This window comes from Anomaloglossus baeobatrachus, chromosome 8 (assembly GCF_048569485.1).
Source record: "Anomaloglossus baeobatrachus isolate aAnoBae1 chromosome 8, aAnoBae1.hap1, whole genome shotgun sequence".
Classification (NCBI taxonomy): domain Eukaryota; kingdom Metazoa; phylum Chordata; class Amphibia; order Anura; family Aromobatidae; genus Anomaloglossus; species Anomaloglossus baeobatrachus.
The window spans coordinates 28,295,530-28,320,934 of record NC_134360.1 but is presented as its reverse complement, the minus strand read 5'-3'; the positions used below and the strand labels follow the sequence as shown (position 1 = coordinate 28,320,934).

General features: G+C 45.1%; 1 protein-coding gene across 5 annotated transcripts in view; it reads right to left on the bottom strand.

Annotated features, from left to right (window-relative positions):
* The window catches only part of TAFA1 (TAFA chemokine like family member 1), a 527,296-nt gene that overhangs the window by 382,208 nt on the left and 119,683 nt on the right, over positions 1-25,405 (bottom strand). For 3 of the 5 annotated variants that reach the window (XM_075321390.1, XM_075321392.1, XM_075321393.1), the window contains exon 3: positions 13,517-13,627. The exons of the other annotated variants lie outside the window; for them this stretch is intronic. In XM_075321390.1, coding sequence (XP_075177505.1) covers positions 13,517-13,627 — 111 coding nt within the window. The remainder of the gene's footprint in view (positions 1-13,516; positions 13,628-25,405) is intronic. 5 annotated transcript variants of the gene reach the window in all.

Sequence of the window (25,405 nt, the reverse complement as noted above, 5' to 3'; positions counted from 1 at the left end):
GGGCATGCCCTTGTGAATAACGAGATGATCTAAGTTAATGATTTCGCCATTGACTTTCCACTCGGAATAAAAATATATTTAATTAAGTCATTTATATCAATCTGAAATGTATTTGTTATAGAAAAGACCTAAAGATAACGAGGGCGAGATAAAGAAGCTACAAATTAGCTCGCGCAGAGTGTGGCGTGAGACATTAGTAATGCCACATAATACCCGGTTGTACAAAACTTCCTGCTATTGATTACTTTGTCTCCATGATGAGCGTTGACTCCAAGAGGGATTGGAAGGATCCAGGTTGAGAAAAAAAGAAAAAAGAACCGGTCAATTAAATTGATTATATCTTTCAAAATGTCAAATAAAACAATGCTTTTCATTTAACTGGAAATAACGAAGACGCTGTTATTATTAGGCTAATGCCGGATGATCCGCCAGCTCCATTATCATAGTTAATATGCTGAATTCATTATCAAAAGACACTCAATAATCCTATGGTATCTACAAAGCTTTAGAGATTGACGGCCAGATTACACTCCCTTCAATTCCATACCGGGATAATATCTATATTAAGTTGTTACAAGGTTTCCTTTCTTATGTCTGACCCTTCACAAAACAAAGAGTTCCAAAAAAACGAAATTATAGGGGAAAAAACGACTTTCGGGAAGAATTTAATAAACAAGGACGCGGTTACTGATATGTATCTAAACATTGCAACTTTTACGATGAAACCGTTCAGACTTTTTTTATTGTTAGAACTATATCCCAGGAAGCAAAACGGAAACATAAAATCCAAAAATAACAATAGAAATTATAAGCGGATTATGGATGGTTATAAACGACCCAATTATATCGTCCCCTTTTAACAATAGGAGAAAAATGAATTAGAGTTGATGGGAAATCACTACGTCGTGAACACAATACAGTACCTCTCATACATTACATTGCCCCCCAAAGTGCCTCTTATACATTATATTGCACTCCACAGTGCCTCCCATACATTATAATGCCCTCACAGTGTTTCCTATACATTATAATGCCCCCACAGTGCCTCTCATACATTACATTGCCTCCCACAGTGCCTAATTGCCCCCACAGTGCCTCTCATCCATTACATTTCCCCCCACATTGCCTCTCATACATTACATTGCCCCCCAAAGTACCTCTCATACATTACATTGCCCCCCACAGTGCCTGTCATACATTATAATGCCCCCCACAGTGCCTTTCATACATTATAATGCCCCCCACAGTGCCTTTCATACATTATAATACCCCCACAGTGTCTCTCATATATTACATTTCCACCCACAGTGCAAATTGCCCCCACAGTGCCTCTCATACATTACATTGCCCCCCACAGTGCCTCTCATACATTACATTGCACTCCACAGTCCCTGCCATACATTATAATGCCCTTACAGTGTCTCCTATACATTATAATGCCCCCACAGTGTCTTTCATACATTATAATGCCCCCACTGTGCCTTTCATACATTATAATGCCCCCACTGTGCCTTTCATACATTATAATGCCCCCACAGTGTCTCTCATATCTTATAATGCCCCCACAGTGCCTCTCATATCTTACAATGCCCCCACAGTGCCTCTCATATATTATAATGCCCCCATAGTGCCTGTAATATATTATAATGCCCCCACAGTGCCTGTCATATGTTATAATGCCCCCTACCCACCACAGTGCCTTTCATACATTATAATGCCCCCACAGTGTCTTTCATATAATGTTCCCAAAGTGCCTGTCAAATATAATAATGCCCCCCACAGTGCCTTTCATACATGATAATGCCCCCACAATACCTCTCATATATTATAATGCCCACACATTGCCTGTCATACATTATAATGCCCTCACAGCGCCCTTTATAGATTGTGATACCCCCACAATGCCCTATTTTTTCAATTTGGAACGTGGAAAAATGTAGAGGAAAGAAGAGATAGAGAAATATCCTGGTGGTTTGACATCATACTATGGTGGGATTCCTGGGTCACCCGATATTATCTCTTGGTCGGGTATTATTTTCTTATGTTGCTTATTGAAAAACTTTCCCCTTCCCTTTCAATCTTCCACCGAGTTTTTTGCACAAAACTGAAAGTTCCGTTCTCTAGCAGCCAGGACCAAAAGTGTTTGGGGTACATATAAAGGTCTAGATAGTACCAGTACGAAAGGAAGAAAGTTGCCTGTCTAGTGTCAACTATTGGAGGTGGAACCCCATATCAAGGTCTAGATTGGAGGTATCCACCCTATATTATGGATACATTCCACCAGATCTTACAATACGTATGGGTGGCCACCATGGATTTATACAAAAGAATGGATACCTTGGGTTGTTACCTGTAAGTCACTGCACTTGTGAACAACTTTCCAAACCCAAATTTTTCCTTAAATGGTGGGTCTTCTTAGAACCTGTTTAAGAGCTTCTCAGTAGACAACAACACAAAATATGTCCCTTTCATAGTTGCCTGTCTAGTGCCAACTATTGGAGGTATCTACCCTATAATGGATACATTCCACTAGTTCTTACAATACATATGAGTGGCCACCATGGATCTGTACAAGAGTATGGACACCTTGGGTTGTCACCCGTAAGTCACTGCACTTATGAACAACTGTTCAAATCAAACCCAAAGGTTTCCTTAAACAATAGGTCTTCTTGGAATCTGTGTGAGGTGGGCTTTACATGCTGCGACATCGCTAGCAATTGCTAGCGATGTCCAGCGCGATAGCACCCGCCTCCATCGCACATGCGATATGTGGTGATTGCTGCCGTAGTGAACATTATCGCTACGGCAGCTTCACACGCACATACCTGCTCGGCGACGTCGCTGTGACTGCCAAACTATCCCTCCTTCAAGGGGGAGGTGCGTTCGGCATCACAGCGACGTCACCGCGACGTCACTAATCGGCCGGCCAATAGAAGCGGAGGGGCGGAGATGAGCGGGACATAACATCCCGCCCACCTTCTCCCTTCCGCATTGCCGTCGGGACGCAGGTAAGGAGATGTTTTTTTGTTCCTGCGGCTTCATACACAGCGATGTGTGGAGCTGCAGGAACGACAAACAACATCGTACCTGCGGTCAACCCGACATTATGAAAATGAACGACGCTATACAGATCACCGATTTTCAATGCTTTTGCGATCGTTTATCGTCGCACCTAGGATTTCCACATTGCAATGTCGTTACCGGCGTCAGATGTGCGTCACTAACTAACTGACGTGACCCTGACGATATTTCGGAAGCGATGTCGCAACGTGTAAAGCCCCCCTAAGAGTTTCTCAGAAGACAACAACCCAAAATATGTCACTTCCATACTTGATTCATCTTATCCATCAATAGATGTTTGCAAAACAGTTAACAGATTCTTGGAAGACTATACAGTTGGGCAGGGAAATGAAGTAGCAATTTCTAAAGAAAGTAGCTGGCGACTAATTCATTAGTTTGGATTTCTTGGTTGGCTTCCACCATGGAGTGAAGCCTCACAATCTCAAATCATTCCCAAACATTACTCTCAAACGTCGAACACTAGAAAAGTTTTGTTTTAAGGCCTACCAACACTCCTTGACTTGGCTTCTGCTGTTTTTATCTAGAAGTACCGGAACCAAAATAAAACCGTGGCAGAAGAACCGCACTGCTGTAGACAAAATGTAGATCCAATACACTGGGTGATGTGTGAGAGGTGGTTTATTTCTACGTGTTTCGAAGTGAAACCCAGATGGTACAGTTTCTTCAGATGGAGGCTACCAGTTGCCAAAGGGAGACATATAAGTCAGACAATTCTTCATGGGAAAAGGGTATGCGAATTATACATTTCGCCAGATCTTACAGTACGAATGAGTGACCACCATGGATCTGTATAAGAGTATGGGCACATAAGATTGTCACCTGTAAGTCACAGCACTTGCGAACAACTTTCCAAACTAAATCCAAATTGTCTCTCCAGTAAAGGAGACAAACTCTAGCACAGCGCCACCTATTGGAAGTAGCGATCCTAAAAGTCACAAGTGGATTTTCGACAATCCTTTGCAATATGACTCAGGATATATAAGCCAGATCAGAATCCCAATTTGCAGACACGGTGTTTCGGGGTGCTTGCCCCTCGTCAGTGCAAAGTATGGGGGTGTCTGATCTGGCTCATGAGAAAGCTATGTGGGGACCACGGGGGAACACTATTCTCCTTAAGGAGACTTTGCAAGCCAGTCTGGCTGCCAGGTAAGGGGACTTATAGCTGCAATGCCCCTCTGGGAAATATTCAAATTGTCTCTCCAGTAAAGGAGACAAACTCTAGCACAGCGCCACCTATTGGAAGTAGCGATCCTAAAAGTCACAAGTGGATTTTCGACAATCCTTTGCAATATGACTCAGGATATATAAGCCAGATCAGAATCCCAATTTGCAGACACGGTGTTTCGGCTATAAGTCCCCTTACCTGGCAGCCAGACTGGCTTGCAAAGTCTCCTTAAGGAGAATAGTGTTCCCCCGTGGTCCCCACATAGCTTTCTCATGAGCCAGATCAGACACCCCCATACTTTGCACTGACGAGGGGCAAGCACCCCGAAACACCGTGTCTGCAAATTGGGATTCTGATCTGGCTTATATATCCTGAGTCATATTGCAAAGGATTGTCGAAAATCCACTTGTGACTTTTAGGATCGCTACTTCCAATAGGTGGCGCTGTGCTAGAGTTTGTCTCCTTTACTGGAGAGACAATTTGAATATTTCCCAGAGGGGCATTGCAGCTATAAGTCCCCTTACCTGGCAGCCAGACTGTCAAACTAAATCCAAAAGTTTCCTTAAACTGTGGGTCTTCTTGGAACCCGTTTAAGAGTTTCTCAGAAGCCAGCAACACAAAATATGTCACTTTCATGGTTGATTCATCTTATTCATCCATAGATGGTAGTTTGTATTTCTTGGTTGGCTTCCACCATGGAGTGAAGCACCCCAAACTTAAATCACTCCCAAAAAAATTACTCTCGAAAGTCCAACACTAGCAAAAGTTTAGTTTTAAGGTCTACTAACACTCCTTGACTTGGCTTCTGCTGTTTTTATCTAGAAGTACAGGAACGAGAATAAAACCGTGGGAGAAGCGCCAAGCTGCTGTAGACAAAATGTAGATCCAATACCCTGATTGATGGGTGAGAGGTGTTTTTTTCCTACGTGTTTCAAAGTAGAACCCCATATGAAGGTCTAGATGGTACCGTTTCTTCTGATGGAGGCTACCAGTTGGCAAAAGGAAGACATGTAAGACAGACAATTCTTCCTTGGAAAAGGGTATGCAAATTAGCTCTGCTCCTGTCTAGCGTCAACTATTAGAGGTATCTACCCTATAATATGGATTAATTTCAGCAGATCTTACAGGACGTATTAGAGACCACCATGGATCTCTACAAAAGTATGGAACTCCTGGGTTGTCACCTGTAAGTTACTGCACTTGTGAACAACTTTCCAAACCAAACCTAAAGGTTTCCATAAACCGTGGGTCTTCATGGAACCTGTTTAAGAGTTTCTCAGAAGACAACAACGCAAAATATGTCACTTTCTTGGTTGATTCATCTTATTCATCCATAGATGGTAGTTTGTATTGCTTGGTTGGCTTCCTCCATGGAATGAAGCACCACAACCTCAAATCACTGCCAAAAGAATTACTCTCGAAAGTCCAACACTAGCAAAGGTTTAGTTTTAAGGTCCACCAACAATCCTTGACTTGGCTTCCACTGCTTTTACCTAGAAGTACTGGAATCAGAATGCAATTGTGGAAGAAGAACCGCGCTGCAGTAGGCAAAATGTAGATGCAATACACTGGATGATGTGTGAGAGGTGGTTTATTTCTACACATTTCAAAGTGGAACCCCATATGAAGGTCTAGATGGTACCATTTCTTCTGATGTAGGCTACCAGTTGGCAAAAGGAAGACATATAAGACAGACAATTTTTAATAAGAAAAGGTTATGCAAATTAGCTCTCCTGTCTAGTGTCAACTATTGGAGGTATCTACTCTATAATATGGATTAATTTCACCAGATCTTACAGAACATATGAGTGACCACCATGGATCTGTACAAGAGTATGGACACCTTGGGTTGTCACCTGTAAGTGACCTGCACTTGTGAACAACTTTCTAAACCAAATCCAAAGGTTTCCTTAAACCGTGGATCTTCTTGGAACCTGTTTAGGAGTTTCTCAGAAGGCCACAACCCAAAATAAGTCACTTTCTTGGTTGATTCATCTTATTCATCCATAGATGATAGTTTGTATTTCTTGGTTGGCTTCCACCATGGAGTGAAGCCTCACAACCTCAAATCACTCCCAAAAAAATTACTCTCGAAAGTCCAAGACTAGCAAAAGTTTAGTTTTAAGGTCTACCAACACTCCTTGACTTGGTTTCCACTGCTTTTACCTAGAAGTACCGAAACCAGAATAAAATTGTGGAAGAACCGCGCTGCTGTAGGCAAAATGTAGATGCAATACACTGGATGATGGGTGAGAGGGGGTTCATTTCTATGCGTTTTGAAGTGGAACCCCACTTCTTCTTCTAGAAGTCCACTGACCAGCCCTCTTGATCTCGTCTCCATTTTTTTTGGTAGGACTCTATTGTGCTTGTCTAGCCAGAGTATCTACTGTTTTTATCTAGGCTGGCTCGTAATAAGATTCCTTTGACTTGCCAAATGAGACAATTCGGAGGACCTCCTTCCACCTCTATAAGACATGTGACATCCACTTTTTTAATGCAATTATTAATAAAATCTGAAAGATTACTTGTGACTGACCATAAGTGATCCTTATATTGACCTACTGAGAAGAGATTGTCTCCAAAGTCTCCACCAAGGAGACTTGTCTTCTGCTGGATCTTTGTAGACTATCATTGAGTCTACTCTTACTGGTGAATCCTATGGTAGATATAGAGCCTATGTCTATGGTACAATATTCAGCATTATATGAGACATTGATGACAGCCCCGTCACCTCGCACGCACTTTTGCTTTGAGACATTTAAATAAATATAATAAATGCTAAGAGCAATACGATAAATTATAGCAATTCTCTACCCATTCAATAAACCAGGAACATTATCTTGTCATTCGTCAAACAAAAAAAAAAAATCTCTTTATGCAGATTCTAAAAGAAACCAATTAAGATGGCGGAAATCTTTTCATAATAAAATAATATGCGTCCTGAATTACGATTAAGTATTTTCCATTTCAGAAGCGCCGCATTCTCCAGGGTTTCGGTGATACAATAAAATAATGGATTACTTGTGATACGTGTAATCCATTCTTTGCTCAAGTGTCGCAGCTCCATCATGGCACCGCTGCTTTCGTGAGTAGACTAGTAATACTGAAACCCCAAACCTGTGGGCCCCCCAGTTTTGAAATTAGAAGTACCAGCTCTTCTTTGGGAGGATTTAAAGGGTTATTCCCAAGATAATAAATTATCCCCTATGCTTAAGACTTATTGGCTGCCAGAGGTCCGACCACTGGGAAATGCAAACAATCCCAAGAATGGGGCTCTGGAGCCCAGAAACCGGATTTGGCAAAGTCCCATCTTGAGTGGAGAAGACATACTTGACCTCCATTTCATTAATTGTCTATGGGGATGACAGTAATAAGCAGGTTCCAGAGCCTTATTCTAAGGATCCCTATGGTCAGACCCTCAGCAATGAGTACACTGTACTCTTTCTTAAGGAATAACTCTTTAGAAGCTCATCTTAAATGGGTGAAACGGCAAAGTGCAACTTATTAATGTAACGCTCATCATCAGGGGGCGCAGGTACACTTGAATGGTGTAGAGTTCGTAGGTGTAGTGACGTACTTGCCCACTAGGAGTCACTAGTACAAAGGCGGGGACGGTCTGCAAAGTAGTCGATCAAGCCGAGTGTCAGAAGCCAGGAGGTCACGTCAGTACAGAGAAGCAAGAGAAGCCGAGGTCATGTGCAAGCCGGTGTTCGGTAATCCAGGAAGTAGCGTCAGGTACAGAAGGGGAGTAGAGCCATGGTCAGAGAACAAGCCGGGGTCGAAAGCTGAGAGGACACAAAGGTACATAGGAGAGAGCAGGGCCGGGGTCAAAAGCAAGCCGGTGGTCGGTAAGCCAGGAAGTAGCGTCAGGTACAGAAGGGGAACAGAGAACAAGCCGGGGTTGGAGGCCGAAAGGACACAAAGGTACAGGGGAGAGTGTGGGTCCGGGGTCACAAAACAGATTGAGGGTCAGGGAGACAGGGAGTACAGACAATACGGGAGCGATGGAGATGAGGGAATGGGACGCAAGGTAACGGGACAAGATCAGAACAACTCACGAAAACAAGAAGTGTACACTGCAGAGCAGGAACTATTACTGGCTGCGTTCCAGGTGAAACAGCTCCCAGAAAAGGCGAAGCAATCACCCGGAACAAGCCACAACCGAATAAGCTCCTCCAACCGAGCCTGAACCCGGAGAATACAAACAACAAGAAAACACCTAGGACACAATGGCTCTGCATAGAGCAGACACAAAAGTGAATCATGACAATAAATTTATTAAATATCCTCTCCATTCTCAAGAACAAAGTGATTTTGAATTTTATTTGTGTCTAAGGGGTAACATCTCTTCGTGTGGAGAGTGAAATACCCGACATACCAGTGTATGGAGACTTAGAGGCCATGCAATGCTCCTCTGCATATTGTCTCTCCACAGAGGAAGAGGACTGGAGCTCTAGTGTCACCTGTTGGAAGTAGTAATCCTAAAAGTCAATATTAATCCTTTAATGAACCAAATCAGATCTCTTGTTTTGTGCTGAAGAGGGGCAACATCCAAAAACTTGTGCCTGGAAATTGTCACAAAACTAGCTGACTATCATGGCAGCATCAGATACTGTTCACATTGCAGATTCTGACACTCTTTTCGATGGTTTCTCTGGCGTTTCTGATCTACACAGGCTAACTCTGGCATCGACCAGCTGTGTGCTCAGTCATAGACTCTGCTAGCCTGCTTGTTAGGCTTCTGGGATCATGTGTTGTAAGGAAACCTCTCACATCTGCTCCTCTCATACTTAGGTTGGAGGAGATCTTCCACCCATGCCAACTACAGTTTCTGCTTAGTTGGTCTGTGAATTGTGGTGACTCAGAAAGAGTGTAGCCTATGCTTGGTGTTGTTGTGGAGTTTACCCATCATCTTGTTGTTTCCACCCTGCTCTTGTTTTGCTCCTTATCACTTATTATCTTATACCTCGGTGTGTGCGTGCTGTGTGACACAGTTTTGTTTTCCCCTTGTATTTTATTGGATTCTTTAAAATACAGTAGTGGTTGTGAAGGGTGATTGAGAGGGCAAAAACAAGAAGAAGCTTAAGGAGGAGGGTTAAAGGTAGAAAACAATAACATTAATATGTAATATGTATTATAACTGTTTGTCTGTTTCTTGGATTAAATCACACTCCTGTCTCGGCCTGTCCTGGAGTAGGGGGTAAAAGATCAGGACTGGTCAGGAGCAGTTCCAGGAAGGAGACTCAGACATCCCCACCATTAGGGGTATCTCTAAAAATAGGGATAGCACAAGGCCCCCTAGTAAGCTTAGAGGGACAGCTTAGGGACCCCAGTTATCTGCTACCCCCATAGTCCCACGTGACAGAAATATAGATTCTGGTTTGACTTTTACCCTAAGTAATATGAAAAGGCTGATTAAAGGGTCGATACTGACTTTTAGGATTACTACTTCCAGTAGGTGGCACTAGAGTTCTCTTACTCTCTAAAGGCTATACCCATCAAACAGGAGGTAGGGTAGCGGTGCGCTTCTGAAAAATAAAGGTGAGTCAATCCCTAAGACATTTTTTTCCAAGCAATTCTAGTAGGTCACCTCAAATAAGAAGCCAATTGCTGTAAAGATAAGACAACTCTTTAGAAGACCATCACTCTGGAGCTGACCATGACCAAAACTAGATTTTAGTAGTTCAAACTACTAAAATTACACTAGAACATAGTCTTGTAGATGAGTAGTCCTTATGGTAAATATACCATATTTTTCGGATTATAAGATGCACTTTTCCTCCCCAAAATTTGGGAGGAAAATGAGGGGTGCATCTTACAATGCGAATGTAGCTTACCAGGACGTGGAGAATGGGCGCTATGCTGGTTGCAGTGGGGGCTGTACTAACTGTGGTGGGGGCTGTGCTGGCTGCGGTGGGGGCTGTGCTGGCTGCGGTGGGGGCTGTGCTGGCTGCGGTGGGGGCTGTGGTGGCTGTGGTGGGTGCTGTGCTGGCTGCGGTGGGGGCTGTGCTGGCTGTGGTGGGGGCTGTGCTGGCTGTGGTGGGGGCTGTGCTGGCTGAGGTGGGTGCTGTGCTGGCTGCGGTGGGGGCTGTGCTGGCTGCGGTGGTGGCTGTGCTGGCTGAGGTGGGGGCTGTGCTGGCTGCGGTGGGGGCTGTGCTGGCTGCGGTGGGGGCTGTGCTGGTTTCGGTGGGGGCTGTGCTGGCTGCGGTGGGGGCTATGCTGACTGCGGTAGGTGCTGTGCTGGCTGCGGTGGGGGCTGTGCTGGCTTCGGTGGGGGCTTTGCTGGCTGTGGTGGGTGCTGTGCTGGCTGTGGTGGGGGCTGTGCTGGCTTCGGTGGGGGCTGTGCTGGCTGTGGTGGGTGCTGTGCTGGCTGCGGTGGTGGCTGTGCTGGCTGCGGTGGGGGCTATGCTGACTGCGGTAGTTGCTGTGCTGGCTGCGGTGGGGGCTGTGCTGGCTGCGGTGGGGGCTGTGCTGGCTGCAGTGGGGGCTATGCTGGCTGCGGTGGTGGCTGTGCTGGCTGTGGTGGGGGCTATGCTGGCTGTAGTAGGCGCTGTGCTGGCTGCGGTGGGGGCTGTGCTGGCTGTGGTGGGCACTGTGCTGGCTGTGGTGGGTGCTGTGCTGGCTGTGGTGGGGTCTGTGCTGGCTGCGGTGGGGGCTATGCTGACTGCGGTAGTTGCTGTGCTGGCTGTGGTAGGAACTGTGCTGGCTGCGGTGGGGGCTATGCTGACTGCGGTAGTTGCTGTGCTGGCTGCGGTGGGGGCTGTGCTGGCTGCGGTGGGGGCTGTGCTGGCTGCGGTGGGGGCTGTGCTGGTTTCGGTGGGGGCTGTGCTGGCTGAGGTGGGGGCTATGCTGACTGCGGTAGGTGCTGTGCTGGCTGCGGTGGGGGCTTTGCTGGCTGCGGTGGGGGCTTTGCTGGCTGCGGTGGGGGCTGTGCTGGCTGTGGCGGGCGCTGTGCTGGCTGCGGTGGGGGCTGTGCTGGCTGTGGTGGGCACTGTGCTGGCTGTGGTGGGTGCTGTGCTGGCTGCGGTGGGGGCTGTGCTGGCTGCGGTGGGGGCTATGCTGACTGCGGTAGTTGCTGTGCTGGCTGTGGTGGGGGCTGTGCTGGCTGCGGTGGGGGCTGTGCTGGCTGTGGTGGGGGCTGTGCTGGCTGTGGTGGGGGCTGTGCTGGCTGTGGTGGGGGCTATGCTAGATGTGGTGGGGGCTGTGTGGAGCAGAGCAGTACGGCAAGGGAGATGCTCTGTCGGGGATACAGGCTTCAAATAATGGTGACTGAAGTCAGCGTGTGTGCAGATGGAGCTCTCGGCACAAGATCTCATCTGTACACACGCCACCTCCGGCGCACTGATCTCCCTGCAGCAGACTTAAGGAAAATGTCGCCAGGAGGTAGCGCATGCACAGATGAGTTCTCAGCTTGTCATTGAACCGAGAGCCCAATATGTGCATGCACCAACTCCGGGCGCCATTTCTTTCAAACCCGCACCGCCAACAGAGCATCTGTGACACCCGTCGCACCACCCTGCTGCACACAGCCACCACAGCCCCCACCACAGCCAGCACAGCTCCCACTACAGCCAGCACAGCTCCCACTACAGCCATCGCAGCCCCAACCGCAGCGCCTGCAGCATCACCCTACTCCAGCACCACCCTGCCTCCTGTGACCCCGCTCCACCACCACTGCCACCCCCCTCTGGTAAGACACCACCAGAGTATAAGACAAACCTCTTTTTTTTTTTTGTTTTACCGTTTTTAGCTCTAAATTTGGGGTGCATCTTATAATCTGATGCGTCTTATAAAACGAAAAATACGGTACATAGGTTATAAGGAAACAGAAAATACCTTCTGGTTTCGATCATGGTTGGTCTACTCAAAGAGCTGGTCTTTTGGGGGCTTTTATATCACTAAGCAAAAAAAAAAATCTAAGATTTTTACAATAAGAAATCTTTGGGGATATTTATAATAGAAAATCTATATTTTGTTGGACCCATGCTTCGAGAAAACAGATACTAAGTTGTACTTGGCCATGAATGCGGAATGTTTGAGGTTTTAGCCATAAATCCATTGACCCTGGGTTTGACCTATAAACACTTAATGGATGAAGAAATATGATACTCAGCAAAAGACCAACTCTATTTCCTAGACTTCTTCCATGAAATAAAAATTAGTCAAGGATTTGGTCATAAAACAAGTGATCCGCGTGCTAAGTATCCTAATAGCGATGGTTGAAGCTGCATGGTCGGACTAATTGAAGGTAGATAAAAATGATTCTATTATAATTGGGTAATAATCATTCACATAGAAATTATTTTAGACGGTGAAAAAAAATTCTGGTGCAATTTTGTCCGGAAATAATAACCGTTCTGCATTTAAAAAAAAAAAAATAAAAAATAAATAAATAAAAAATATATATATTTTTTTAAAATTGTTATTAAAAAAATTATATTTAGATGAGCTGCTAAAGATCATTGTGGAGAACTGTTGGCAAGTGTGAATTACAGACTTCAGAAATGTGTCCATTATTTTTTACTTTATATTTTTAAAGCCAAGTTGTCAGTGAGAATTATTAATTGTGTTAAATATATCAAGAGTAAAAAAAATAATAATAAATAAAAAGATATATAAATGTATATATATACATATACACATACACAGTATATACACATTACACAACCATTAATAATCTGTATGGCAGAATAAAACCCTTTAGTAATGCCCTCACTTGGATCATCATTTACCCTGAGTTGGAGCAGATTTAATTCCATCCAGTTCTGAAGGGGTTAAAGTTCCTTTCTATTCTGCAGTGATCTAACAAGTAGTTGTAACCTCAGCTGCAGCCACTCCCTTCTGCTATAAATATCTGCTCCTCACTCCTCCCTATGCCGGCTATAGCTCACACCTATGCTGTCCACTTTGAAGGAGCCAGTCTTTGGAGAAGCTGAGGTGTTGTTTCTGTTGCAGCTGAGAAGTTCCTGCTGGGAAGTCGTGTAGTGTTATTTGTTGTGTCTTTCCCCATCTATTTGTCTTATCTTCCTCATGTTGTTTTAGTGCAGTGGCAAGACAAGTGTCTTCACTAGTAAGGGTGAGATCAAGGCCAGAGAGGGCCTAGGCACGTGATGGCACATGGGGTAAGGACTCGTTTAGAGATGTTAGGGAGTGCAGGGTGAGTGTTAGGAGATTACCCCGCTCCTCTCTCCTTAGCACCAGGGTCTTCCATTTTATTGCTACTCTTGTGATCACTCTGTGTCGTGCCTCTTGCCGGAAGGTCTTTCATACCTGGCATTACTCCTCTCTCCTTAGCACCAGGGTCTTCCATTGTATTGCTACCCTTTTGATCCCTCTGTGTTGTGCCATTCGTCGGAAGTCCTCTTCTACCTGGGGTCACATCTGTAGTCACAAAATGACACCTTACAGGAAGAGTTTTCAGCAGTCTCATTATCATCACAGTCAGGATTATAATGACAGGTAACAACCGATAACAAAGGATCCACCAATAACAATTTTTGATGTCACAGCTCCATCTCTCTTCACAATGACCCTTGCACATGCTGATTAGACGCTTAAATACAAAAGATAGGGTTTCAGACAGTCTATTGCTGCTAATGTACATGTGCTGTTTCCTGAAGCAACATGGAGTTAGAATCTAAAAATTAGACTCATTTTGAAAATTGCAAGAATTCTATATTTTTATTTGCAATATGAATACTGATATGGTAACAAAAGAAAAACCCACTTTAAAATAAAAAAAATAATAGGTTATTTTGTAATGACAACATTGCCTTTTAAGGGAATGCATATTTTTGCAACATTTTTTATTGTTCCAATGTATCTAAATAAATATTTGTATTTAAATAATATCCCATCATTAAGTGCACGCTGCTCCGTTTATATGTCTCTATGGTAACAGACTACAAACACTACTCCTCGTGTAGTCTGATCCTGAAGTCATGTAGTATTACACCTAGGAAATGTTTTTCTTAACTGAGAATATTTGTAATTTATTTATTTTTTATAATATTTTTTTAATACTGTTCATTTGCTTAATAAAAATTATTTAAAAAATGCTCTTAGGCTTCAAAGCTACAAAAATATTCGCATCTGTGGATGGATGGTTACTTTGTTTGGTAACCAAAATTCCAAATTATGTGGAATAATATAATTTTCATGATAGAACTCCAGAAATATCACTCTTTTTGGTCATTGATCTTTACATATTTCATTATGCAAAAATTACTAGGAGCTAATTAATTCTCCTTTCTAAAAGAAATTTTGGACAGAACAGATTTTTTTTTAGCTGCTTACCCAGCCCCTGTGCTTAAGGGTCCCAAAGGCAAATTTGGGACCATTAATAAAAAAAAAGGTGGGGGCCCTGGCGCAGATTTTGCATTAGGACCAAAGAACCTTCAAGCTACGTCTCTGGTCCGCTATGACTCAACGTGCCATTTTTATGGAGGTTTTTTGCTACTTAAAACCTAAACAAGCAGAAGTTGTGCAATGTCCACAGTTACCCCCCTTGGATTTTACCAATCAATGACTCACGCCATGAAATTTTAGACAACTTACAATTTATTTAAGACTTTAGAAATTTTTAAGCAAACTTCTGGGACTGCACTAATCTCCCAGGACAATTTGTCTATTAGTTTGACAGTAGGAAGAGTCAGCTTGCTCTAGTTTATGAGACATCAAACATTCTTCTTGCTGAATATATTTAGATCTGGGTCAGGCAAATGTAAATGATGGTATAATACAGAATATAGTTTTACATATATATATATATATATATATATATATATATATATATATATATATATATACACACACTGTATATGCAACTACAAGACAGACACTAAATTGGGTGTGACTGACTGTGAGCGCACACCTACTTTTTCAACACCCCTCATCACCCTGATGGAAAATCAGGTGCACGTGTCCAGGGGGTGTGAGTAGAGTTGTAAATGTTTATGGGCAATGGGGAAAGTCCCAAGTGTCCAAAAGTTTTGGCAAAAGTTGCAAGCATCCAATGGGGTGTTGAGAAAGTTGCAAGCGTCCATGGAGTTTGATGAAAATTGAAGTGTCCAAATATCCAACAGGCATGGAAAAATGTGCAAGTGTTCAAAAGTTAGGCTCTGTGCGCACTAGACCGTTTTACCCGCGGATTTACCCGCGGATTTGCCGCGGAAAATTCTTGAGAAATGTCTGCAATCTTTGTGCAGACATTTCCCAGCAAATTCTATGAGAAAAAAAAATAGCTGTGCGCACTGTGCGGATTTTTCTCAAGAAATTTCCTTGAGAAGAATTTCTCGAGAAAATTTCTTGAGAAAATGAGCATGTCAATTCTTTTCCGCAGGTACCCTGCGGATTTCGGCAGTACAGCCTGCAAAATCCGCAGGGAACCACCCGCGGGAAAATCGCGGCTATTCCGCGGCTAATCCGCGGCAAATCTGCATGCGGATTTGGTGCGGATTTTTTCCGGAGGTCCGGAAATCTTTCACTCCCAGAAGTTTCTCAAGAAATTTTCTTGAGAAACTTCACATTTCTAGTGCGCACATAGCCTTATGGTAAAAGTTGTAAGTGTCCAAGGGGCATGGGAAAATTTGCAAGTTTCCAAAAGTACTGAAGAAAGTTGCAAGTGCCCAAGAGGAATGCTGCAAATGTCCAAGAGGCACTGAAAAAGTTCCAAGTATCCAAAAGTTGGGGAGAAAGTTGCAAGTGTCCAAGGGGCATGGAAAAAGTTGAAAAATGTCAAAAGAGCATAGAGAAAGTTGCAAGTGCCCAAGAAGCATTGAGGCATTGAGAAAGTTGCAAGTGCCCAAGGGGAAAGTAGGAAAAGGTCCAAGAGGTGTTGAGAAAGGCTCAAGTGTCCAAGGGGTATAGAGAAAGTTGCAAGTGCCAAGAGGAATGTTGCAAATATAAAAGAAGCATGGAAAAATGTGCAAGTGTTCAAAAGTTGTAGTGAATGTTGCAAGTGTCCAAGAAGCATGGAAAAGGTTGCAAGTTTTCAAAAGTACTGGAGAAAGTTGCAAGTACCAAAGGGGTATAGAGAAAGTTTCAAGTGCCCAAGGGAAATGTTGCAAATGTCTAAGAGGTTCTGAGTTGTGGAGAAAGATGCTAGTGTCCAAGAGGTAGAGAGAAAGTTTCAAATGCCCAAGGGGCATGGAAAAAGTTGCAAATGTCAAAAGAGTATAGAGAAAGTTGCAAGTGTCCAAGAGGGGTGGAGAAAGTTACAAATGCCCAAGGGGGAAATTAAAAGGGTCCAAGGGGTGTGGAGAAAGTCTCAAGTATCTAAAGGTATGAATAAAAAAGCTCCAAGTGCAGAAAGGGCATAGAGAACGTGGCAAATGCCCATGGGAAATGTTGCAAATGTCCAAGAGGCACTGAAAAGATTTCAAGTGTCCAAAAGTTGTGGACAAAGTTGCAAGTGTCCATGAGGCATAGAGAAAGCTGCAAGTGGCCAAGGGGCATGGAAAGAGGGTGAAAGTGCCCTAGGCGAGAGTTGAAAGGGTCTAAGCTGTGTGGAGAAAGCTGCAAGTGCCCAAGGGGAGCATAAAACGTTGCAAATGCCCAAGGGGCATGGTGACATTTGCAAGTACCCAAGGGGTGTGTAGAGGGTTCAAAGTATATGTGGCCTCTTACAGTTACTTTTAACTTTCTCGACAGCCTTTGGTAGAGCAGTGGTACAAAGGCTATATCAACTTTAGCTTTGTCAATGCCCTCAGGGTGTTAAATCTTACTAAATTAATTGAGGGTGAACAAGTCTACTTTTCGATTTTTCCTGCCCCTCTGGCAGTAAAGTTTAGAAATATACTGTACATATTAGACACTTAGTTGGACCAAACTGCAGATCTGGACAACTTTAATCTAATGAATATGGTGGACTTCAGTGCATCAGTTGCCCTCGATAGAAGTTGTCTCCGCTATGATTCCAATACAAAATATCTCTTTAACTATCACTAAGGGACAACTTTTTGCTTTCTCCATGACCTTTTGATGATAAACCTTCTAGCGATATCGCTGGTGAAAGCACCCGCCCCCGTCGTTTGTGCGTCACGGGCAAATCGCTGCCTGTGGCACACAACATCGCTAGGACCCGTCACACATACTTACCTGCCTAGCGACGTCGCTGTGGCCGGCAAACCGCCTCCTAAGGGGGCGGTTCATGCAGCGTCAGAGCGACGTCACACGGCAGCCGTCCAATAGAAGCGGAGGGGAGGAGAGCAGCCGAAAGAAAGTGACGCCCACCTCGTTGCCGGAGGACGCAGGTAACTTGTTGTTTCTCGTTCCTGGGGTGTCACACGTAGCGATGTGTGCTGCCTCAGGAACGACAAACAACCTGCGTCCGACAACAGCAACGATATTTGGGATTAGAACGACGTGTCAATGATCAACGATAAGGTGAGTAATTTTGATCGTTAGCGGTCGTTCGTACGTGTCACACGCAACGACGTCGCTAACGAGGCCGGATGTGCGTCACGAATTCCATGACCCCCAACGACATCTCGTTAGCGATGTCGTTGCGTGTAAAGCCCCCTTATTTCTTTGGTGGAAAATCTTTGTAAATCACTTGAGTCCCAAGCCACACCACAATTTTTTTTTTCCAACAAAAAATTAAAGTTGACTATTAACATTAGATTAATGATGCCCAGCTATTGAATTTGCATGAAGGCCTCCTCTCTAAAACGTTTCCGAGCCTGAAGGATAGACACTTGGATTTCAATATGCTCGATTATTCTGTTCTAAGGGGACAAAAGTTGATTCTAGAGCCATCTTGCGGAGGCTTACAACCCTCTCCAAATTAAGAACACATGCACTTGGTTATACTTGTGTATATAGAGGTAGTTTGGAGGAACAGTTTTTAAGGGGGCTTTACACGCTACGATTTCGCTACAGCGATCTCGTTGGGGTCACGGATTTTGTGACGCACATCCGGCCGCTGTAGCGATGTCGTAGCGTGTGACACCTAGGAGTGATTTTGGATCGTTGCAAAAACGTCCAAAATCGCTCCTCGTTGACATGGGGGTCTGCTGCCAGTTATCGCTGCTGTCGCAGGGGTGAAGTTGTTCCTCGTTCCCGCGGCAGTGCACATCGCTACATGTGACGCCGCAGGAACGAGGAACTTCTCCTTACCTGCCTCCGGCCACAATGCGGAAGGAACGAGGGGGGCGGGATGTTAAGTCCCGCTCATCTCCGCCCCTCCGCTTTCATTGGGCGGCCGCTTAGTGACGTCGCTGTGACGCCGAACGGACCGCCCCCTTAGAAAGGAGGCGGTACGCCGGTCACAGCGACGTCGCTATGCAGGTAAGTATGTGTGACGGGGTTGCCAGATTTTGTGCGCGACGGGCAGCGATATGCCCGTTTCGCACAAACGATGGGGGTGGGTCGCATGCTAGCGATATCGGGCCGGATACCGCAGCATGTAAAGACACCCTTAGGGGCACTTTGCACACTGCGACATCGCAGGTGCGATGTCGGTGGGGTCAAATTGAAAGTGACGCACATCCGGCATCGCATGCGACATCGCAGTGTGTAAAGCCTAGATGATACGATTAACGAGCGCAAAAGCGTTGTAATCGTATCATCGGTGCAGCGTCGGCGTAATTCATAATTACGCTGACGCGACGGTCCGATGTTGTTCCTCGCTCCTGCGGCAGCACACATCGCTGTGTGTGAAGCCGCAGGAGCGAGGAACGTCTCCTACCGGCGTCACCGCGGCTTCCGTAGGATATGCGGAAGGAAGGAGGTGGGCAGGATGTTTACAACCTGCTCATCTCCGCCCCTCCGCTCCGATTGGCCGCCTGCCGTGTGACGTCGCAGTGACGCCGCACGACCCGTCCCCTTAACAAGGAGGCGGGTCGCCGGCCACAGGGACGTCGCACGGCAGGTGAGTGTGTGTGTGAAGCTGGCGTAGCGATAATTTTCGCTACGCCAGCTATCACCACATATCGCTGCTGCGACGGGGGCGGGGACTATCGCACTCGCCATCGCAGCATCGGCCTGCGATGTCGCAGTGTGCAAAGTGCCCCTTAGTCGAAAGATCATTCAATTTTTTAGGGTACGGACAACTTTGTGGGCTTCAGAACAGTGACATTGGGTACAACTTTGTGCAAAGTCTGTATGAAAATGCCGCGGCTGTTCTGCAGTGAAAGGCAGAGTCGCTCAGTACTCAGGACGGCCACCGAGCTGTCACCTATCCAGGAATTACAGATGCCGTAATCCATTTTATTGAGTTTTTTTATACCGGCCTCATCAAGTTGAGACTTACTGCAAAAATACTCCACCTTACAAGCTCAGAATCAAGATTACATCCCCGGACTGTCTGAGCCGCTGATAAGTTGCAGAGCCGCGGTCTGATCTGTATCTCTGATTTTATTTATCTACTAATAGAAAATGATATATTCCGGGGCTTCTATCTAGATAATTGAGGCCATTTGGAATTTTGCTGTTGCTTCATTGGTATAATGTCCTCTGTGATCATGAAGGACTGAAATACAAAAAGTGATAAAAGTTTTTTTGTGTTGTTGTCGCCGTTTATCTAATCTCGCAGATTTCTACCGATTGTTATCTTTATGTTCCCTATAATGTGGACGACTTTAGAGATGAGCGAAATTGCTGCAATTTATGAGATGAATGAAGACGCAGATAACACAGGGACTGAAAGGAGAGACAGGAGGGTGAAAATGACATCCAGTCCAAAGAATGAAGAAAGAGTGAAATTTCTGGTGTTCTGCACTTAAAGGGACACTACAGGGGAGATTTCTACTGAATTAATGTAGGGGACGGTGCATGACCCAAAAATTCAAGAAGCACCAAAATCAGCCTCCTTGTGTTATGCACCACCTCCTTATGTGCTACCGCAGGCATAAAACAGAATATAAATTTGCTTGGAATGCCCTTTAACCTTACCAGGCACATGCGGTTTTAAGAGCTGTAATACTTTTTCTGGTTCAGGTATCCAATTATTTTGTGTCTTTTTCATAATACACAATGCCTAATTTTTGAGTAACTTTTATATTCATATTTTTGAATTTTTTTCTGAAAATGCAGATGTGGGGAGCCGCCTGTCAGATACAGCCAGACTCCCTCTAGAGATGGCAGAGATGAATTATTACTAGAGTTGAGCGGACTGGGAATAATCCGGGTCCGGCGGATCCGCGGCGGGTACATAAAGAAGTCCGGATCCGATCCGGAATCCGGCACCATATATGTCAATGGGGAGTGGAATCTGGGACGAGAGAGAGAGAAAAAAAAAAACGGATCTGGATCGTGCACCCGGAATCCCGCGTCCGGGTCGGACTCGGATCTGCCGCTCAATCCGTGCGGATCCGGATTTTGCCAATCAACACTAATCATTACCATCTCTGCCTTCTTAATTATTGAAGGAGTGCTGTTTGCAAAGAACAGGAATCAAAACCATTGCTTGTGCCATGACCCATGCCTGACTCAGCTATTGCTGAGTCATTGCTGGTATTCTTTCTCAGGGTTCCAGGTCGTGAAGGGTTAATCCTTGCTGCCTCGCTCTGATCTACTGGCCGCTATAACCTGGCGCTTCACCTCCTGTGCTTCGCCAGTGATATTTCCGGCTGAGTTGCATTACGTTCCCGTTAGTGACCTGTGCTCTGTCCTGTCCTGTCCTGACCTCCGTTTCCTCCCTGACCTGATCTGACCTCCGTCCCTCCCCTGACCCAATCTGACCTCTGTCTCCTGCTGGACCCATCCTCTCCTTGTCTCTACCTCTGTTCCCCTTCATTCTCTAGTTTTCCTCTGTTCTTTCGTTCTTTGCCTTTTGCCCGACCTCTGACCTGTATCCCCATCCCTGTCCTCGTCCCCGTCTTCTCCGTGCCTCTTTTCATGACTTCCAAGTTCCTGACCTTTTGGCTATCCCCTGACCATGTTTTGCCTTCTCCTGTACCATTGACGAGACCTCCTGTTGCAGACCCGGCTTGCTGACTACTCTAGTGCCCTCTAGCGGGCTTTCCAGCTTACTGTTCATTTAGGTGAGCTGCTGTGCCTCCCTTCGGGGCAGGGTTACGTTAGCGCAGGCTTCTTTACTACCCTATCACCCCCTAGTGGTTGGTCTGCTAACTATTCCCTGAAGCAATGCTCCTTGTTTGCTTTTGTGTCTCCTATAGTACAGCATGACAGCTCGCTCTTCCCATGCAAACAATTTTGTGATCATTGATTGGGAGGGATTGTAAGAAAATTAAAAAAAAATTACATGACTGTGGTTTTTTTGTTGGGGGGGGGAAATTGGTTTAAACCACAAAAGACTATAACATTGTATTCCTTTTCCATAAAACAAATATTTTTGTTTACATAACATGTTTGTTTTTATTTTTTAAGTTTTTTTTTTTTTTTAAATTGTGGACGTAACTAGAAACAGAGGTAAGTGCAGGTATAGGATTTATTTCTTTTTTTTCTTTATGTCACACATTTTGCCCCTCATTCCCAAAAGTTCTTAAAATATCTATGGGGGGGGGAGATTTTAACACTTAATTGCATTTTCATTGATATGTAGCACCCCTGCGCTAACAGGTGCTACAAATAAAGCTACAAGCCCTGTGGAAGCTCGAGTCTCAGACAACTGTGCCAGTAAACACACCAGCACCTTCAGGACACATACAACCAGAACCAGGTTGGGAGACATCCCTAGCAACAGGTGACAGGGGCAGGCACTGTTAGTTAACAGGCACCCAGCCTGTGGGAGGGACCTCGACAAGTGGGAGGGGCCTGTGGCCTGCCAGGAAGTTGACAGTTGAGAGTAGTGATGGGCAGTCCGGCTCTTTTTGGTGATCCGGTTCCCATGGCTCCGCTCACCAAAAAGAGCCGGCTCATTCGGATCATTCTTGGCTCCTTATTAAATATGTGTTCACCCCAAGTGAACACATATTTAAAATTATATTAACGCCGCTGAAACCCCACCCACCCACAGCTAAACCCCACCCACTTACAGGGGACCAATTAGATCATTGAGTGGGCGGGGTTTAACCGCGGGTGGGCGGGGTTTCAGTGGCGAAAAGAGCCATTTAGAGATTTTAGTGGCTCACTTTGGGGATCACAGCAGAGAGCCGGATCTTTGTGTCGGATCGTTCACGACCGACACATCACTAGTTGAGAGTTGTCAGTTGACGGTTGGCAGCTGAAGTGTAAAGACCTGTAAAGAAGAGCAAGCCACTACAGGAGGGGAGTAGCTGCAGAGCCAGTGACCAGGCTCCAGGAACCGAGGGGTTGCCTGAGGAAGCGGGAATCCAGTGCTCGCAGTACTCCACACATGTCGGGGTGCAGATCCCCAGGACAGGTAGTGACTCCAGGTCGACTGACAATTTTGCCAGGTGAGGGGGTCTCGAGGATTGCCCGCCACCAGGAAAACATCCGAGGCACCAGCAACAAAGAGAGGACCAGGACTAGTAACCCTTAAATAGTCTGCGCTGCAAGTGGTAGGGCCCAGATACGACAGGTGGACCTCCAAGTGTTTCAGGCCAAGCAGGACCATATCAGAACAGAGTGCACAGGTGGGCAAGTGGCCCAGGTCAAACTGGCACAGAGAGACGGGACTCGGGTGCACCTGGAATCCGGCACGTCCCCAGCCCGCGCCACCAGCTATGAGTAAAAAGACTGAACTGCAATTGCCCTGTCTGGACGGGCTTATTACCACCGTGCTTCACATTTTCCCCTCACAGACCACTGGGGCCCCAGTCCTGCTCGCGGAGGGCTACACCATCAGTGCTGCCCCCACTCTATCAGCCCCAGTAGGACTCGGCAGCAGCGGCCTCCACAATCCCTGGCCGCACACCGCGAGTGGCGTAGTCACACTTTATTAAAATTCCTTTTTTTTTTTTCGGACCGGCCCCCAGGGCTACGGGACCAGGCATCGGCCACAACCACGATCCCCACCGAGTGCTACCAGCCTGGGACCCGGGTACCCCATTGCCCCGGGGCGCTACAGATACTTTTCGCAGTTTCAAAGGTTGACATATTAGCCCCAGTTACAGAGAACTTCAGCCTCATTGCAGCAGTAAAGTGAAGCTGATTTGATCTGTTAGGATCCAGTGGCTTTTGATCCCTCCTGGCAATCGATGATCACAAAATTGTTGGCATGGTAAGAGCAAGCAATGTTTTTGATTCCTGTACTTTGCAAACATCACTCTTTTAACTATTAGGAACGCAGAAGTGGTAATAAATCATCTCTGCCTTCTTTATAGGGAGTCTGGCTGTAACTGACAGGAGGCTTCCCCCTTCTGCACGATCTCCACGTAGCTGCTGATTCTACAATGATGTTCTAAAACTTCACTGTAGAGTCATGTGAAGACTTGTCCGATGTTTTAGTACAAATTTTAGGAAAGTTGGATCGGAAAAAGTAGTGGAAGCCATATTTGTTATCATCGCCTTAATGAATAATGGCAGAAATAGATGGACCCCCATGGGCACCGGGGCTCAGGAATTGTAGCAACTGCAGCTAAAAATTCTAATAACGATAGTACTGATGGAGATCCCATTTTTCTTTCCCAAATCAGATAATTCTGCATTTTATTATATCCTTTCAGAATTATTTACCAGTCCATAAATCATAGCGGGGAGAATAATGAAGCCGAGTATCCAATCAATCTGAATGCATGAAGAATGAGAAAGTTAGGGACTTTTAATTTTTGAAAGTTACACCACTAAATGCATTATAGTAATGCGCATTCAATTTACATTAGTATGCTGATATTAGGCCGCATAAATCTTGTGTCTCTCGTGGAAGGGAAATGACTCTTTAAAGATAATTTATGCATAAAATCCAAGAGCAGCATCACACGGATTTCGTGCGGTGACAAATTTCTAAAGGGATTTAAATTGTTTTCTTTAGGAATTATTAAAAGTAATTATTTTACTGCTGAGGTATCAATCTATGTAGAACATAGCACCTAAAGCAATGTAGTCACGCGAGGGGATTCCCAGCAAGTGGCGAAACATAAAGGGAAAACCAGGGAAACAATACAACGGAAAGCCCTGACACTAGGGGTCACCTCCTAACACTCAGCTGAGGCTGATCCCTGCACTCTCTAAAAATCCACAGACGGGTCCTTTTCCCATGCATCGTCACGTGCCTAGTCCCTCTCAGGCCCTGAACTCCCCCTGACTAGTGAAGGCCAGTGAGATGCTAATCTCACCACTGCAGTAACCCAACACGAGGACAGTAAGTGGAGAAAGACACAACAAATAGCACTCCACAGATTCTCCAGCAGGAAACTTCTCAGCTGCAACAGAAACGAACACCCGAGCTTCTCCAGAGACAGGCTCATTCAAAGTGAACAGCATAGGTATGAGCTATAGCCGGCACAGGGAAGAGTGGATATTTATAGAGAAGGGAGTGGCTACAGCTGAGGTTAGATCACAGCAGGATAGAAACGAACCTTAACCCCTTTAGCACCGGATAGAATTAAATAAGCTCCAACTCAGGGTAAACAATGAGCAGGCACTAAAGAGGATCTGTAATCAACTATACACTGTGATCTTCTTATCCCAGATCTCCCCAAATTATATCAGACCATGAAACAGTCATGACAAGTGTTCAGCCAAATAATCCTGGTTCATGAATAGAATACTAGACTACTGTGGATCACAAATACGATGTGTAACCCTCCCCCCCCCAACTTTGTATAGTTTTTTAGTTTTTCTACCCAGTTTGTCAATATCCAATAATGCCTTAAAGATATTTTTCCAACCTTTTTGAATAGAGCATTTTTTTGTGGGAGCATTGCCATTAAGGTTTCATACACAGCAGGGTCTCCTTAACAAAAATGATTATCTAATATCAGGTATTTAAAGGAACAACCTTTGCAAAACTAATGCACCATCTAATGAATATTTGCAAACTTTTAGAGGAGGAGGTGCAGGACAGAACCCAGGTAATGATGGCATCGTTTTTGTAAATGTGGAGTATGGTGGCACCAGGTACAGGAACCCTTTGGAAAGATTTGGGAGTTTTGGGCAGTGCTGAGAAAATTTGTCACTAGAGGTGATCGAATAAATATGAGTGGAATTAAATTCTACTCAAATTGTACAAAACAATCTGCATTCGCCAAAATGTCTTTTATTAAGGATTTAAGGAACCGTCTACCATTTATTTGAACTGTAAACAGCCTGTGATGACTGTCACGAGGTGGTGCTACACAGTACACGTATGCA